At 46.7% G+C, this 15,965-nt stretch overlaps 1 protein-coding gene across 6 annotated transcripts in view; it reads left to right on the top strand.

The window, feature by feature from the left end:
- Window positions 1-1,031: 1,031 nt before the first annotated feature.
- SYTL3 (synaptotagmin like 3) overlaps window positions 1,032-15,965 on the top strand; it is a 92,801-nt gene continuing 77,867 nt past the window's right edge. For 4 of the 6 annotated variants that reach the window (XM_047769828.1, XM_047769826.1, XM_047769827.1 and 1 more), the window contains exons 1-3: window positions 1,032-1,163; window positions 10,747-11,355; window positions 13,347-13,565. In XM_047769828.1, coding sequence (XP_047625784.1) covers window positions 11,246-11,355; window positions 13,347-13,565 — 329 coding nt within the window. In that variant the 5' untranslated portion in view covers window positions 1,032-1,163; window positions 10,747-11,245. Of the gene's footprint in view, window positions 1,164-3,103; window positions 3,435-9,105; window positions 9,218-10,746; window positions 11,356-13,346; window positions 13,566-15,965 lie in introns of those variants that run through there. The other 2 variants (XM_047769824.1, XM_047769825.1) reach the window with 2 other exon arrangements.

The following is a 15,965-nucleotide window of genomic DNA, read 5'->3' as shown; positions in this document are numbered from 1 at the left end:
ACCACCACACACCCACTGGAAAGGATAAAGTAAGAAAGGCAGATAGCATCAACTGTTGAGGCAGATGTGGAGCCCCCGGAACTTGTTGCTGGTAGGATGTAAATTAGTTCAACAACTACAGCATCTGCTGTAATGTAATGTAATGTAATGTAATGTAATGTAATGTAATGTAAATTAGTTCAACCAATGGCAGCATCTGCTAAGGTTGAACATGTACCTATGACTAACAATTCCACTCCCAGGCACATAAACGCCAGACACTTGCAAACATTCACCCCAGAGACTCTGCAAGAAAGTTTGTAGCAACGCTTCTCATGACAGCCCCAAACTGTGAATAACGCAAATGTCCATCAACAGTACAATAAACACATTTTTGATATAGTCATACAATGAAATACAATACTGCAAATGAGAATGAACAAACTGCACCTGTATGCAATTGAATGAATCTCATAAATATGCTAACGAAAAGAAACCAGGTCAAAAGATTTAATATTGTATGATTTGATTTACATAAAGTGCACATTCAGGAAAACTAATGCAAGATGGGAGAGTCAGGATAAGTGTTGTTTTGGGGGCCGAGGAAGTAACTGGAAGGCCCATGACGGGCTCCCCGGATGCACGGGTTTGGCTTCTTGTTAGGGATGTGTTCACGGTGTTGAGAATTTATCAAGCCATGCTAATGATTTGTGTCATAATCTGTATACCTGCTACACTTCATTTACCGGCCCCCAAAGTCCCTGCCTGTCTTGTTTTAAGTCAACTTGAGTTAGCAGCTCTTCCTTGAGATGTCATCACACTAGTCATTTACACTTGTGGTCGATGACAAGCCCCTCGCCAATGTCGGAACTTCTGACTATTTGAAGCCTCTAATCTCTGGGGGGTTTCCTTGGTTGGGGTGAAACACGGCAATAGCATCATCGTGGTCTTTGCTCCAGCTGAAAACAGGAACTGTTGGCCTACAAGAGCTCCTGGGAGTGGTTTCAGGTGGCTTTGCCCCCAGGTCCTTGGTGATGCGGGGGTTAGTAGCCATAGAGGCACTCAGGGCCCGCCCGCCCGACAGGAAGGAAAGAGAAATACGTCAGTGGTTCTAAGTCGAAGAAAAATTGACTTCCCTCTCCTGGACCAGCTCCCGGCTCTCCTCGATTGAAGCTGAGGCAAAGGTAGGCTGAGTGTCCAGTCCAGCCATGCTGGCAGATTGTTTTAGCCATGCGGGTGGGTAGAGATTAGTCATTATAACTTCTCTTAAACCAGTGACTTTGACAGGTGGAAAATAAAAGCAACGATAAATTAGGCAAAAGATAACTGGTAATTTTATTGAATAGCATACATTTTAAATGAGGATTTAAGTGATTTTAAATGTATGATTTAAACCATACACTTTAAATGATTTAAATGGAATGGAAGAAGTGCTTTAGAGTTTAGAAAGCTAAAAAAACACTATCCAAAAGCTATATGGTATGATTTTTTTTTAAGGTGGTATAGAGTGTTGTTTGATTCCCTTTTTGGTTTGTAAATTCATATACAATTTATTACTGTTTTGCTCTGAATCTCCTTCACGTATTCAGATTTTTTTTTTTTTTGATCACCGATCATCTCTAGTTTGGAGGTGGACCATGCATATAATTTTTAAATTAAAAAAAAAGTTAAGGAGTTCCCATTATGGTTCAGCATGTTAAGGACCCAACTAGTACCCATGAGGATGCAGGGTCAATCCCTGGCCTCGCTCAGTGGGTTTAGGGTCTGGTGATGCCGTGGCTGTGGTGTAGGCCGGCAGCTGCAGCTCTGATTCGACCCCTAGTCTGGGAACCTCCATGTGCCACAGGTGTGGCCATTAAAAAAAAAAAAAATTAAGTTAGCTGGGGTCTGACTTCAATGTCTTTCCGTTCAGCTTCCTTAACTCTTGAACAGAATTTCTTGACAAGAGGAGAGACTATATATATACAAAGTGCTTTAGACATTAAGGATCAACTAAGAAGTTAGACTTGGTGCAGAAAAAGATTATTTAGCCAAGGGAGTGGAAGATTCTAACGTCTTAACTTTGCTGCCTAAACAAAGCATAAAGCTTTGGAGTTAAAGAGACCCACGTGAGGGTGTGACTTTAGGTAAATCACTTAATTGCTCCAAGTCTCACTCTCCTCCTCTGTAAAATGGGTGTCCTGACCCCCAAAGTGGCGATGAAGACTGAGATAGTGTGTGCAGAGAGCTTGTCAGACTGCCTGGCCCAGAGTAGGTACTAAATAAATAGTAGCAGCTGGTACAAAAAAGTATAGCAACGAAGATGAGTAATACCTCATATATATAACAATATAATAGTATTCTCATTTCTTTACTCTTCCATGAGAAAAGGTCAAGTTTAAGCCTGAAATGTCATGATTTTCTATTTCAGTGTTTAACTTTGATTCTAAAAAGGCATTTGGGAGCTTTTTTTGGCGGCAAGATATCCACCTGAATGAGAAGGTGCCTGCCTTTCACGGTAGACTCCACTGTGAACGGCAGGGGCCTTTCCAGGAGAAGCGCTCTTTCTACCTTTTCTGGTCTTGGGTAGGTGTCAAGTTTTCTAGATTTAAGTCCACATACATGCAGTGTCATATATTGAGGAAAGAGTTTTGAGGGACCTGAAGCTTATACAACGTTTGATTGAGGGACCTAAAGCTTATACGTTTGAAGACTTCTTTAAGAAAATGAATATACAGTTCGGATCTGGTGTGACTGTGGCTGTGGGGTAGGCTGGCAGCTATAGCTCTGATTTGACCCCTAGCCCGGGAACTTCCTTATGCTGCAGATGGGGCCTTAAAATTTAAAAAAAAGAAAAGAAAAAAGAAAATGAATATAAAATCAAGCACTGGCGGGGTTCCCATTGTGGCTTAGCAGGTTATGAACCTGACTAGTATCTATGAGGACTCAGGCTCAATCCCTAGCCTCATGCTCAGTGGGTTGGGGATCTGGTGTTTCCTCCAGCTGCAGTGTAGGTTGCAGGTGTGGCTTGGATCTGGCCTTGCTGTGGCTGGGGTGTAGGTCGGCAGCTGCAGCTTGGATTCAACACCTAGTCTGGGAAGCTCCATGTGCCACGGGTACAGCCCTCAAAAGCCAAAAAAAAAAAAAGAAAAAAATCGGGTACTGAGCCATGCAAGCAAGGGGTCCTGAGGCCCAAGGTCACTGGCCTCCCAGGACTCCACCTCTGGTTCAGTGACCAGAGAGACAAAGAATTTGTAAAGGCTCATCTCCATGTCCCACTGCCTGATGGGCACAGGCGATTCATCTCAGCTTTGCCAAAAGGAATCCGTCAAGCCTGTGAGCCTGAACCCAGCCGGGGCTTGGAGCCACCGACACAGAGGCTCCCGAGTTGACTCCTGTCTTGGGCGGGTGCGCTGGTGGTCCTTGTGACTGGTCCAGGCTGCGGTCCATCAGGGAAGTACAGGAGCAAAAAAGAGGTAAAGCCTTTTTTCAGGTAAAGTCCCAAGCTCTGCGTAGTCACTCAACTTGTCTCCTGCCTTCTAGGCAGAAAGCACGGTGGCTGCATTCTGAAAAAAACGGCTTCTCAAGGAAACGGCTGTGGTCAAACCCTGCAGCAGCGGAGGATGCCGGCTCGGAGGCGCCCGGGCGGGGGCGGGGGCGGGGGGCGAGGACGGTCGTGTTCACACGCACGCACCGCGCGGCGAGCTGCCACGTTTCCCCGGCCTCACAGACCGGGGCAGGGGTGGGGGGGAGCTTTTGTTCCTTCGATCCGGTGACCAGCGGCTCGGAGAGGGTACAGAATCCGAGGAAAGGACGCGGGGCCGCGCCCGCAGATAGAGTGCTGCCTTTCCGGTCCTCCTTTTCTCGCCCGCCCTCTGCTTCGCCCTTGTCGGATTAAAAAGCCAAAGTCCGTCTTGGCTGCAGGGACGAGGAAAGCAAGCAAGCGCTGGGCCAAAGCTCAGCCGGTGATTGGATGTTTGTTCCCCCCGCAAAGCGGGCCGCGCGTTTCCCACCCCTCCCCCACGCCTTCTCTGCTGCCCCTCCTCCCACCCCATCCCCCCTCTCCCCCCACCCCAACTCCCCCCTCCCACCCCACCCCTCAACTCCCCTCCTCCTCCCCCACCCCTCAACTCCCCCCCTCCCCCATCCCCCAACTCCCCCCCACCCCATCCCCCAACTCCCCCTCCCACTCCATCCCTCAACTCCCCCCCTCCTCCCCCATCCCCCAACCGCCCCCTTTCTCGCCAGCCACTTCTCTGTCTCCACATGGAGGGGTTGCCGTCTTCCTCTGACCGTCTCCTCTGTAGATGCGTGTGTGTTTAGACTCATCCCACCGGGTTGTAATTTATTTGTTCGCATGTCCCCTTTCGGGTTGGAATGTGAACTTCTGGAATGCAGACATTGGCTCCTACTTATAGTCTCCATCATGCCCCAAGCACAGGAGGCCAGTGAAATCGGTGCTCTGAACCCACGTGCTAAACATCACAACCCAATTCTGCGTCTGGACGCGAAGTTCCACGGGGACACAGCATGGCAGGGTGCAGACAGGGTGGGAAGGTGAGGATGGAGGCCCTGGGCCGGGTTTAGGGTGAACCTCCACCCCTGCTGCCCGTGTCCATATCGATCCCAGAGAAATGGCTTGGAGCAGACGCAGAGCAGTCAGGACTGGTTCTGAGCCCTGCTTGCTTTGTACCAGCCATTGCTCTAGGGCTGTACCCAGATGAGTCCCGAATTGGGGTTTGATCCCAGGTTGTCTGACACCCAAACCGATGCTGAGATGGGATGACTTGCTGTGGAGGGCGTCTCTAAATGGCTGTGGGAGACTTTTTGCTTTAGAGTGGCACTGTGGTGCATAGGTTTTATTTGTTTTCATTGCTAAATAAAACCAGACCAGTAGGTAGGAGGCCATAAAAGGAAGGCAGTCCCATTACAAAATTACAAGACTGCCACTGAAAAAGGAGGTAGGCGAATAGTCTCGGCTCTGTGCAGGTGAGGCCAGAGCCTGGCTCCGGGGGCTTGGGACAAAATTACATAATTTAAGAATTTGTTGAGTGTGCGAAAGACTAAATATCATCTGAGAAGAATGGACCTGGGAGATTTCATTGTTCAAGCTATGAGGTTGTGAATTTCTGTATGCGATCATTAAAACAAAATTCTTTTTAGTATGCTTCTCAAATTCTGAAGGGACTCAGATTTTTCTGTGCCTTCCAGATTTCTGAAGACCGGTGCTTTCTGAGAAAATTGCTCACTGGCCCACCTGACTATCCTTACTGCCTCCTCTACTTGAGTTCACACTTCCTGCTTTGGCGAGCAGACCCGCATGTCACAATATTCGCTGGGTCTCTCAATTCCAGCCAAACATCAAGGACCTATTTGCTGAGTGATGAGGGATGACTAAAACCCAGTGTCACCACTGGAAAGGACACTCGAATACCAGATAGAAAGAAGTCAGTTCTCCATGTCCATAAGCTTTTTTTTTTTCTTTTTCTGTAGATAGGCTCATTTGTGCCCTATATTAGATTCCAGATATAAGTGATATCATACGGTATTTGTCTTCCTTTTTCTGACTTACTTCACTCCATATGAGAATCTCTAGTTGCATCCATGTTGCTGCAAATGGCATTATTTTGTTCCTTTTTATGGCTGAGTAGTATTCCGTTGTGTAGTATTTCTGTGATTCTTAAACCCAAAAGACCCAGTGCTCATTCTTTACAGGAAATAGTTTACCTTTTATTGTCCAGAATTGGAATCCACGTATAATTTTCTTAGAGGAATAACAATACCAATAATAATGCAACATCATACTGTGATAAAAGGAGAAATAAAAGGGCAGTAAATTAAAGTATTTTAATACATACTCATATATGTAAATTATATCAGAGGACACAGTGAAGTAGTCAGACCTTCGTGTACATAGAATGACACTGAATAGGACGTTGATAAATGTAGACTGAAAACTAACATGGGATTAGGGATTCACAAACTGCAAGCAGTGCATCTCTGGGTGATGCAACTTTCTGAAATTATGAACAATTTTCACTAACGTGTTAAATGAAACCAAGTGCAGTCTTCCTTCAGTTTACGCAATAGTTGCATTCTAGAAAACTCCGCATGTATTAAAACCCTGCAAAATATCCTTTGTGTTTCTATGAGTTAAATTCTGTTATCAGATAATTTTAATTTTTTCCTAGTTGAATTATCTGGTGAGATAGCTAACACTCGTAGGGGAATGCAAGATGTCTCTTTGTCACTGTGACAACCAAAAACATCCCACAAATTTCTAGAAGGAAGTATAGTACTGCCCCCATTAAAAATCCAGAACAAGTCCAGTAAGATGTAGTATGTGTGGCTCAAATATGTGGAATGCCTCTGCCACCAAGCCAGGTGGGACATTAGGGGGACACTGGAAAGCAAAGAGACAACATCCAGGTTTCCGTTAAATCTTGGCATGAACAATCCTGGGGGATGCTCCATGCAGTATGGATTGCATCAATTCAGAAAGTCACCCTTGTTTGGAGTTCCCGTCATGGCACAGTGGTTAGTGAATCCGACTAGGAACCATGAGGTTGTGGGTTCGGTCCCTGGCCCTGCTCAGTGGGTAAAGGACCCAGCATTGCCGTGAGCTGTGGTGTAGGTTGCAGACACGGCTCCGATCCCACGTTGCTGTGGCTCTGGTATAGGCCGGCAGCTACAGCTCCAATTCGACCCCTAGCCTGGGAACCTCCATATGCCATGGGAAGCAGCCCTAGAAAAGGTGAAAAGCCAAAAAAAAAAAAAAAAAAAAAAGAAAGTCACGCTTGTTTACAGAGGCTTTGGAGGCAGGTGCAGAGCCTCCAAGCTAAAGAAAAAAGCACATTTCAATCCAACAATAGGATACTTTGGTCATAGTAGTTGTCAACCAAGTGCTTGAATAACTGAAGTTTTATAGAAGCCAGAGTCAATATCTCTCAAAGCCAACAATAAAAACCCAGAGAGAGGGACACTGAACACCCATACCTCCAGTTTTCTAAGCTTCAGCCCTGTGTCACCTTGAAATACCAGAAAGAACCATGTTTTCTCCTGTATTTGAAAGGCTTTGCCATTACAATTTGGTGCTCTATCCTTTTTTTTTTTTTTTTTTGGCCACAGATGCAGCATGTGGAAGGTCCCAGGCTAGGGACTGAATTGGAGCTATAGCTGCTGGCCTACACCACAGCCTCAGCCACACAGGGTTCGAGCCACATCTTCAACCTACAACCACAGCTCAGGGCAATGCCGGATCCTTAACCCACTGAGCAAGGCCAGGGCTTGAACCTGCATTGTCGGGATATATGGATACTAGCTGGGTTCATTTCCACTGAGCCACCATGGGAACTCCCTGTCCTTGTTAATTTGAAATCAACGTAATGATACATGAAGCACAGTTTTGTATCTTCTACCAACCACTGCTCAGATAGTTGACTGCCTCTTCCGTCCATGCCCTTTAAACCTTGATAATGCTCTTATTTTCTTTTGATTTATTGGAACTGCACACACCACCTTGCTTGTGGGGTTTGTTTTGCCTTGGTTACTAAGAAGGTCAGAAATATATCTAACACTCAAGTACAGTGACTGCTTCACTGCAAGTTCCTGGTAAAAACAGCTTATCCCTATTCACTCTGTTTTCACTCTGGCTATTGATGTTTCTCTGCCTGTAATTATCCTCCATGTACTTTTATTGTGAGTCACATCATATTCTTGTTAGAAGTGACCTCAGAGAGACAGCAGTGTGTTGGCTAGAAGCAAGATTATAATTCCCGGCTCAAGAATTGAACCTGGGCAACTTGGGTGAAAACCAGGAGTCCTAGCAACTAGACCAGCTCGAGGCTAGAGGCTAAAAGCAGAGTTGCCCTGATTCTTGCCTCCGCTGAAAGCAAGAGTGTTTCAAGAAGTCAAAGACTATAAAAGCAGATACAAAATTTATTATTAGAGACACAGTACAACACGTGGGAGAGCACCCAGGGAGAGAGTCTATTTATCTAAGGCAGAAGCAAAGCCGAAACACACACCCAAAGGAAGAGTGCGGGTGCGGGTGTCCTCCTGAATGAAGACTGCCCCAAAGAGGTGATTTAAATCACTTATATGGGACCGTTTTTACGGATCTTTGTTTTTCTTTGACCCATTATCTTGTTTTATTTCTCACACCTGATTGAATCCACCGCCCTCTCTGATATGTGTGTGCATATTTTGGCCGAGATGGATTCCAGAGCAAAGGCTTATGGGAAGGTTAGCAGAACTTATTATGGCCTGGCTTTTTACTATAGCAGAGCTCAGCTGCTGCCATTAACTGTCTCCTTGACAAATCAAAGAGAAGCCAGGCCCAATGTACTCAGCCTAGTGAGTCCCAGCAGTTCTCAGCCCCAGGGCCCATCTACCTCCTGCCTCAGAAGCAGGTAGGCTGTGAATTACCGGTCCTTAAGTCCTTTACCCCAAGCACCTGAACAGTGCCTGGCACGTGTTAGGTGCTTAATCAATATTTACTGGAAGAATGGATGATGGATGGATTCTGGAAAAAACTGATTTTCACTTTTCTGTAACCAGCAGAATGGCCACTAGGGGGAGGAATAGCTCCCACTCATCACGGCAAAGGGCACTGAGGCCACAGGTGTGGCTTTGGCCGAGTACCATGGAGTGTTTAAATAACAGAATCCTGTATTTCTAGCACGGGTAATCCCTAGCCACCTAGAGGAGTGAACACTAAGTACTCCAGGAGTCCCTCAGTGAGGTGTCCTTTCCAGCCCAGTGCTGCACTGGCCCAGCCTCCCAGCTGCAGCAGGGCCAGACAGAGGAGCCACCCCCCTCCCCCAGGAAGCTCAGCGCACAGGTCATGTGTTTTGAGCCAAGTGGAAAAATCTTCACTTAAAATACTTGAGAAATAAGAAAAAAGCAGGAAGAACTGAGGGTCATGTTCGAAAGCAATAGGCTCATGAAGTTGGTGATTCGGTAGCCAGTTGGCACTTCCTGACTTAGCACTTGATCAGGCTGTTTCCCATCACTTTCTTCTTTCCCAGGGACTCAGAGCCTGGTTCCATCTGTTCAGCTGGAAATGGGGGCCTGAGGAGGCACGAGGCTTTGACCCTGGTGGGGCTGGAGCTCCTTGTCACTGTCATTTTCCCACTATCTGTACAGGAAGTCTTCTGGAAGCAGGCACTGAGGGACACTTTTGCTTAAGACCAGAGCCAAGAGCATCCCTTGGCAGCTCCTGGGCTTTCCCACCCGTTAGGCAACCTCTGCAATTTGGGTGAGCCACGTGTTTTGACTTTATCTTACAATAGAGAGAGAGAAAAAATAGAGAATCCCTTATGCCAGGGGTCCTTAGCCTGCAGGTCCACGAACTTGGATGTGAAAATATTTACATATTTATTTTCATTAACCTGCAACAAAAATTTAGCATTTCCTTCAATTATGAATATAGGCATCAAACCACAGTAGAACTAAGAGGACTCATGATTGCTGCCAATAGAAGTCACAGATACTGTCATGTCACTGTATGTTGTAGATATCTCAAAATATCTTTGACAATCATGACTACTCTGAAATTACCTTCCTTGTTAGATCACTGCTAGACCTCATGCATCAGTGGACCCTTATTTGACCGTATGATAATTTTTTGATTTTTAAATGTAAGTATAGTTGATTTACAATGTTGTGCCAATTTTTGCTTACAGCAAAATAACCCAATTATACATACATATATATATATATATATATATATATATATATATATATATATACATTCTTTTTCTCATATCATCCCCCATCATCTTCTATCCCAAGAGATTGGAAACTGTCCCTCTGCTGTACAGTAGAACCTTATCGCCCATCTATACTAAGTGTCATCTTTTGCATCTACTAACCCCAAAGTGTTGTAATTTTTCAAAATTTCAGTATAATCTATTTCCTTTGTAGCCAGTGTATTTTATTGCATGCGTTTAAATACAGAAACTTCACCAGATCACCAAAGATTAAGACAGAAAGATTAAGAATCTCTGCTCAAAGAGAATGACCCCTCAGGGCTCTATTAAGCTCTCATTCACTCACTGATTTGCTGTGGATCACAAAATAATATAATGTGGATTTCTGTTGAGGCTGAACATAGGGAGTTTTGCTTCTAAAGCATTGAGAGGAAGTCTTATTGCAAAGGGATTTGGATAGATTTGATGAAAAAACAGCATTATAGAAAATACATAGATTAGATCGTCTGTATTTTCTGCTTTTCATTGATATGCGTCTGTCCAGTGTTTTATCAATTCAATGCCATCTTCTTGCTTGGGGGGAGGAAGGTGATGTGTGCCCAATGCCACTGATGGCAAAAAAAAAAAAAAGGAGGCATATTCGTAGAACCTGCCAACTGAGGTTAAACAGCAGCAAGACGCCGTCCGTAAGGCAGTCGCTGAAAACCGTTAAACAGTTGATACATAATTGATAGACTGAGGTTGTGGTGACATCCCCTGATTAAAATTTTCTGAGTTTTGAAGTTAATTGTAAAAATCACAGCTAGTAGCTGAGCACATTGTTACAATTAGGTCTGCCGTTCATGCTTCTACTCACTCCAGATACAGAATTCAAATCAGAACAACTCACGTGTGAAAGTTTGAAGCTCTCAGAAACATGAGAAGGCCAATTTAATAACATTTAAAATCTTACGTTGTCATCATGCAGAAAAGGCCAACATCTGTCTGGGTAGAGCGTTTTTGTCTTTTCTGGGCTAATGCTGCAGTGAGACACAAGCCGGGAAAAATCATGTCATTTTCATTGTCTTTTCTACAGGTTCTAAACTGGCTGGGCTTCGAGCCAGCATTACTGCTACGTGTAAACACTTGAAGGGGAAGGTTGGCTCCTCTAAGTCACTGATACTCTTTTTGCTGCTCTTCAAAAGTTCCCTCTACAGAGCAGAGGTGACTTCTGCAAAGCAGAAGCCATACATCATTTATAACGATCTCTGGCAAAACCTCAGAAAAAAGATATGCTTTTGACTTAGCCGGATGTCCAAGGCTGTGGCAGGACCCAGTGAGGAGGCTCCGAAGGTGGCATGAGCCACCATTCCAGCCGAGTGACAGCCTCGAGGGACAGTCTTCGCCTGCGGAGTGTGACACAGTTAAAAAGGGGGAAAAAAAAAAAAGCCACGAGCCACACGGTTGCCAATGAAATAGGAGAGGGAGTGTTTTCCAAAGCACGTGGGGCTCTTCCTGGGCTCCGGGCTCATCCTCCGGACAGGAGTGCAAGGCCATGAGTGAAACTTCAGCTCGGGTCTAGGAGGAGCCGGGAAATGGCCCACGAAGTCAACCTGCATTCCCTGCAGGCATCGGAACGCGAGACGATCCTCCAGGTCCTGTACCGGGACCGGGAGATTCAAATCGTGGAGGAGGAGCGGATCCGGTAGGCGGCTGCGGGTGGGGGGCTTCTTGGGGTTTGGGGCTTTTCCGGCTTGCAGGCCACCTCCACTTGGCGTCCTGCTCCTGCTCACCCAGGGCTGCTTGCTTCCTGCTCGGCTTCTGCTCTGCTGGGTGTCAGATTGAAGGGCAGCGGATGGAGATGAGCTTTGCCAGGTAACTAAGCTCTGGGGAGGGTTGCCTGGCCGGGGAAAGACTGCCTTTTGGTTTTCACTGAATATGATGCCTTTCTGTGATACGTCTGCTGTCTGTCTGTCTGTTTGTCCATCTGCCTACTTTGCAGGAACAATTCGAAGGAAGCTTTCAGGCTTCTCGGGTGCCCGTCCTTCAAGGGAAAGACCTTGGGCTAAGGGTTTTCTTACATTCTAGTGGTAACTGAAGGCGCAAAGCAAGCAGCTTCGAAACAGCAAATCTGCTGGAACCCAGTTCTGTCCTTTTCTTTGCTCTCTTTTGCTTCCCAGCGGCTTTGAGGGAAGGGGGGCACGAAGTCTGAACCTGGCCAGCCTGCTCCCTGATTTGTCAATGGAGAGCGTTCCTCTCTCTCTCTGTCTCTCTGAGCTGCTCGACTTTAATACAACAAAGCAGGGCTAGACTCTCAAAACAGTGTCTGTTGTCCACTGTCCAGATCCACCTTTGATATGTGATGCTTTGTTTATCGGTGTTTCTGGAGCATGTGAGGTCTAGAAAATAAGCGCATGAAATAGGCTTTTTGGTTTTGTTTTATTTTTAAGGGCAGAACTCTTTCGGAATCTGCCCAGAAAAATAAACATATAAAATAAAACTTTGGACCACCAAATGTTTGAGGAAAGAGAGAAAACTTCTGGTTAACCAGGAGGCACAGAATTCTTTCCTTTTTTTTTTTTTTAAATGGTGCATATGTGGCATATTCAAGTTTCAGGGCTAGGGGTCAAATCAGAGCTGCAGCTGCTGGTCTACACCACAGCAACTTGGGATCCAAGCTGCATCTACGACCTACACCACAGCGTGCAGGAACGTCAGATCCTTAACCCACTGATTGAGGCCAGGGATCAGACCGGCCTTCTCTTGGGCACTATATTGGCTCCTTAACCCACTGAGCCACAACGGGAACTCCACAGTATTCTTTTTGTACCCTCTCCTATTGTCCTGAAGCTAAGTGTATTTACACTTTCTTCCACGAAGAAAATACAATACAGGAGTTCCCGTCGTGGCGCAGTGGTTAACGAATCCAACTAGGAACAATGAGGTTGTGGGTTCGATCCCTGGCCTTGCTCAGTGGGTTAAGGATCTGGCATTACCATGAGCTGTGGCGTAGGTCGCAGACATGGCTCTGATCTCACGTCGCTGTGGCTGTGGTGTAGGCCGGTGGCTAGAGCTCTAATTCGACCCCTAGCCTGGGAACCTCCATATGCCGAGGGAGCGGCTCTAGAAAAGGCAAAAAGACAAAAAACCAAAAAACAACCCCCCCGAAACAAACAGACAACTCCCCCCCCCAAAAAAAAACCCCAGTAGCAAAAACACAGCATCATAAAATAACTTTATTGGGGAACTTACAATAGTTGGCCTGTTTGCTGGACATTTATAGATCTTTCCCTGCCTCACCTGTTAGAATTGATGTCATCATCTGCAGTTTTCCTCTCCTCTCACTGTTCTTGCTCACCACCGTAATGCCCCTTGGGCGTGAAGGGATGGGCCTAGAACCAACTCTGTAGCTGCCTCCTCTGTGCCAGCCACTGGGTTTATGCTGTGCCGTGGGACCCTCCCAGCAGCCCTTCGAGGTAAGGCTTTCACAGCCGAGAACAGCCCTGAGCCTCTGCTCGGTCTCAGTCTTGCATGAGTGCTAGTTCACCTGGCCGTGTTGGACCCCGGGGGTGCTGGATGCCGAAGTCCCTTCTCTCTTGCCATGGCGCTGCTCTGGGAGCCCTTGCCACGTAGGAGTTTGCCTGGCAGATGCCTTCCCCTCAATTGTATTTTATCATTTAACTCTCTGGGCCACAGGAAGCTGAAGACACACCTGCAGCATCTCAGGTGGAGAGGCCGGAAGAATGTGAGCCAGGAGTACAAAGAGAAGTCCTGTGCCCGCTGCCAGCGGGCCCTGGGGTTCCTGCTGAACCGGGGAGCCGTGTGCCAGGGCTGCAGCCACCGCGTGTGCGCCGATTGCCGAGTGTTCCTGAGGAGCGCCCGAGCCTGGAAATGCACCGTGTGCTTCGAGGACAGGTGAGGATGGGGGGCCGGGGGAGGTCAGTAAATGTTTACAGAGCGCTTAGTAGGGAGCTGCCTTTTTAGATGTAGAAGTTACCCTAATTCAAAAATACCTGGTGTTACATATGTGTTATATTTGTTGCAAGTTTTTTTTTTCATTTGTAGAGATTTGTAATGGCTGCTGAGGATCAGCTAACCTAGGTGTTAAGATTCATTTCAATTTCTTAACTAGGTGTCTTCGTTTTCTTAGAGCTTAATTTCTCTCTCTCAGGATAAGTGGGCTGAATTTTATCACAGGGGATATTAGAGTGTCCTGTGTGGTTTAGTTCAAAAGGAGGCAGCTGTCCCGGGTTGGATGCCCTAATAAAGAAATGGGTATATGCTTTCTAAGAGTGATAGACTGAATCTACATTTATTCTATTATTCGTTTGATGTGAGGTTTTAAAAAAATGTCTTTAAACATAGTATTTTTGAATTACCCGTTTTGAAATGATGAAGCATGTATTTGGCTTGATTGCCTGCTGTTGGAAGCAGGCCGGGGCTGGTCCTTGAAAACAGCGGGCGTGTTCCTACTTGTTGGGGGTGGGGTGGAGAGCGAGCACAAGGCCATCCTGGACCTGATGGGCGGGAGTAAACGTTTGTCTGGTGTGATCTAGGAGAGTAATCAGTCAAATCCGAAAACAACCTCTAAATATTGCTACAAATGCCTGCGTGCACAGCAAAGACTAGGAAAGGTGCTCCCTCAGTGTGGGCGCGGCAGCTGGCTTTTCTCTCCCCCCAAATCAGGAGGGTTCTGTTCAGTGGGCGCCCTGACATTAATCTCCTTAAATTTCCCGTCCTTTTGCAAGGCTTTGCGATCACTCCTTCCAAGGCGAGTTGTTCGACCCGATTGGCTTGCTCCTGCCTGGCAAGCCCTCCCTCTCTGAAACAGCAGGTGCCAAGATGGCACCCAGTGCATCTCATGTTTCCTGGGTCCGTGGGAGCCAACGGCCGTCAGGCTTTTCTTAACCTGAGAGCAAAAGACAAAGAATTACTGTGAGGCGCCCTGGGCACACTTGTGCTCAAGCAGGGCTGTGCTCTTGAGGGAGGAGAGAAGGTTCTAAGATTTTCTTCCCCCACTTCAGTTCACCATATGCATTTGGGTGATAAACACTACTAATAAACACTGCGTGGTAAGGTGTTCATGCTTCAGCATTTTTTCTTCTACGAGTTAACTCTAAGCCAAAAATCAAAACAGAAGGACAGGAGCTGAGGCAACCGCCCAGGAAGCAGGTGCTGTTGAAATCTCCACCCTGGAGAGCACTGTGCTCCGGGCTTTGTAACTTTACCCCTCTAAGCTCATCAAGGGTGATTTCTGAAACCCCAACTCCCTTATGTTGAAACAAGGATGTTTTTCAAAATATCTAAAGTAATTGCAGTGCTCTGAGTGACCTGACACAGGAAGTCCTATGGGCAGAGAGCTAAGGAATTTATAATGTCACCGACCCTGGCTCCTTTCTCTTTGCTTTGTTTCTTCGAAGCTGTCTGTGCTCGCTCTAGTTTTGGCCCTTCTGGGCTGCCATCCTATCTTGGACCCACACCAAAGACCAGGCTTGGTGAAACGTGAGGGTATTTGACCATCATAACTGATCTGGGACCTAGAAAGGTTTTTGGCCTCATTTTCCCCTTCCTGCTTCTTCCTCAGCCTGAGACTTATTCCTCAAGAGGTGGATTTGTTGTGGGAACAGGAGGAGAAAATAGGTTTTAAAGAAAGGGGAGGCTTGAGGGCAGCAATTTATAAAAAGCAAAACCGATATATAGATTGCTGCAAGTCAGTGCAAAAGGCCTGGGGCTGGTGCCGGGCAGCCTTGGACTTGTGTTGAGAGTCCAGGAGATGCTTGAGGTTTCTGCTTCCAGGACAGGTTTTCTGCTGAAGACCAGGGGAGCTGAGAGGCGGGAGGGGCGGGGGAGGGCTGAGCTGGCTCAAGGCGACTTCCCAGAGCACCCACGTGGGAACATTTCTGGGGCGGGTCTGGATTAGAGAGGGAGCCGGACACTGTCAGGGAGAGGGAACATTGTGGGGTGAGTGTGGGCCCCTCACATGTGGGAGGCTGTGCTAAGCACATCTGGGCACCAAATGTTTATTTAAACCTTAATCTTATGTGGCAGCTACTACTGTTACCCCAGTTTTTCAGATGCGGAAACAGAGGCTTAGAGACACAAGATAGCCCAAGGCCACGTTGTCTAAGACTAGAACCAGGTCTCCAGAGGCCCACCCTGCCTTTTTTTTTTTTTCTTTGTCTTTTTAGGGCTGCACCTGCGGCATACGAAAGTTCCCAGGCTAGGGGTCGAATAGGAGTTGCAGCTGCCAGTCTACACCACAGCCACAGCAATGCCAGATCTGAGCTGTTTCTGTGATCTACACCACAGCTTGTG

Source organism: Phacochoerus africanus, chromosome 2, assembly GCF_016906955.1.
Source record: "Phacochoerus africanus isolate WHEZ1 chromosome 2, ROS_Pafr_v1, whole genome shotgun sequence".
NCBI classification, from domain to species: Eukaryota; Metazoa; Chordata; class Mammalia; order Artiodactyla; family Suidae; genus Phacochoerus; species Phacochoerus africanus.
Note: the sequence above shows the minus strand (reverse complement) of the source record. Positions and strands in the feature narration are given on the sequence as shown.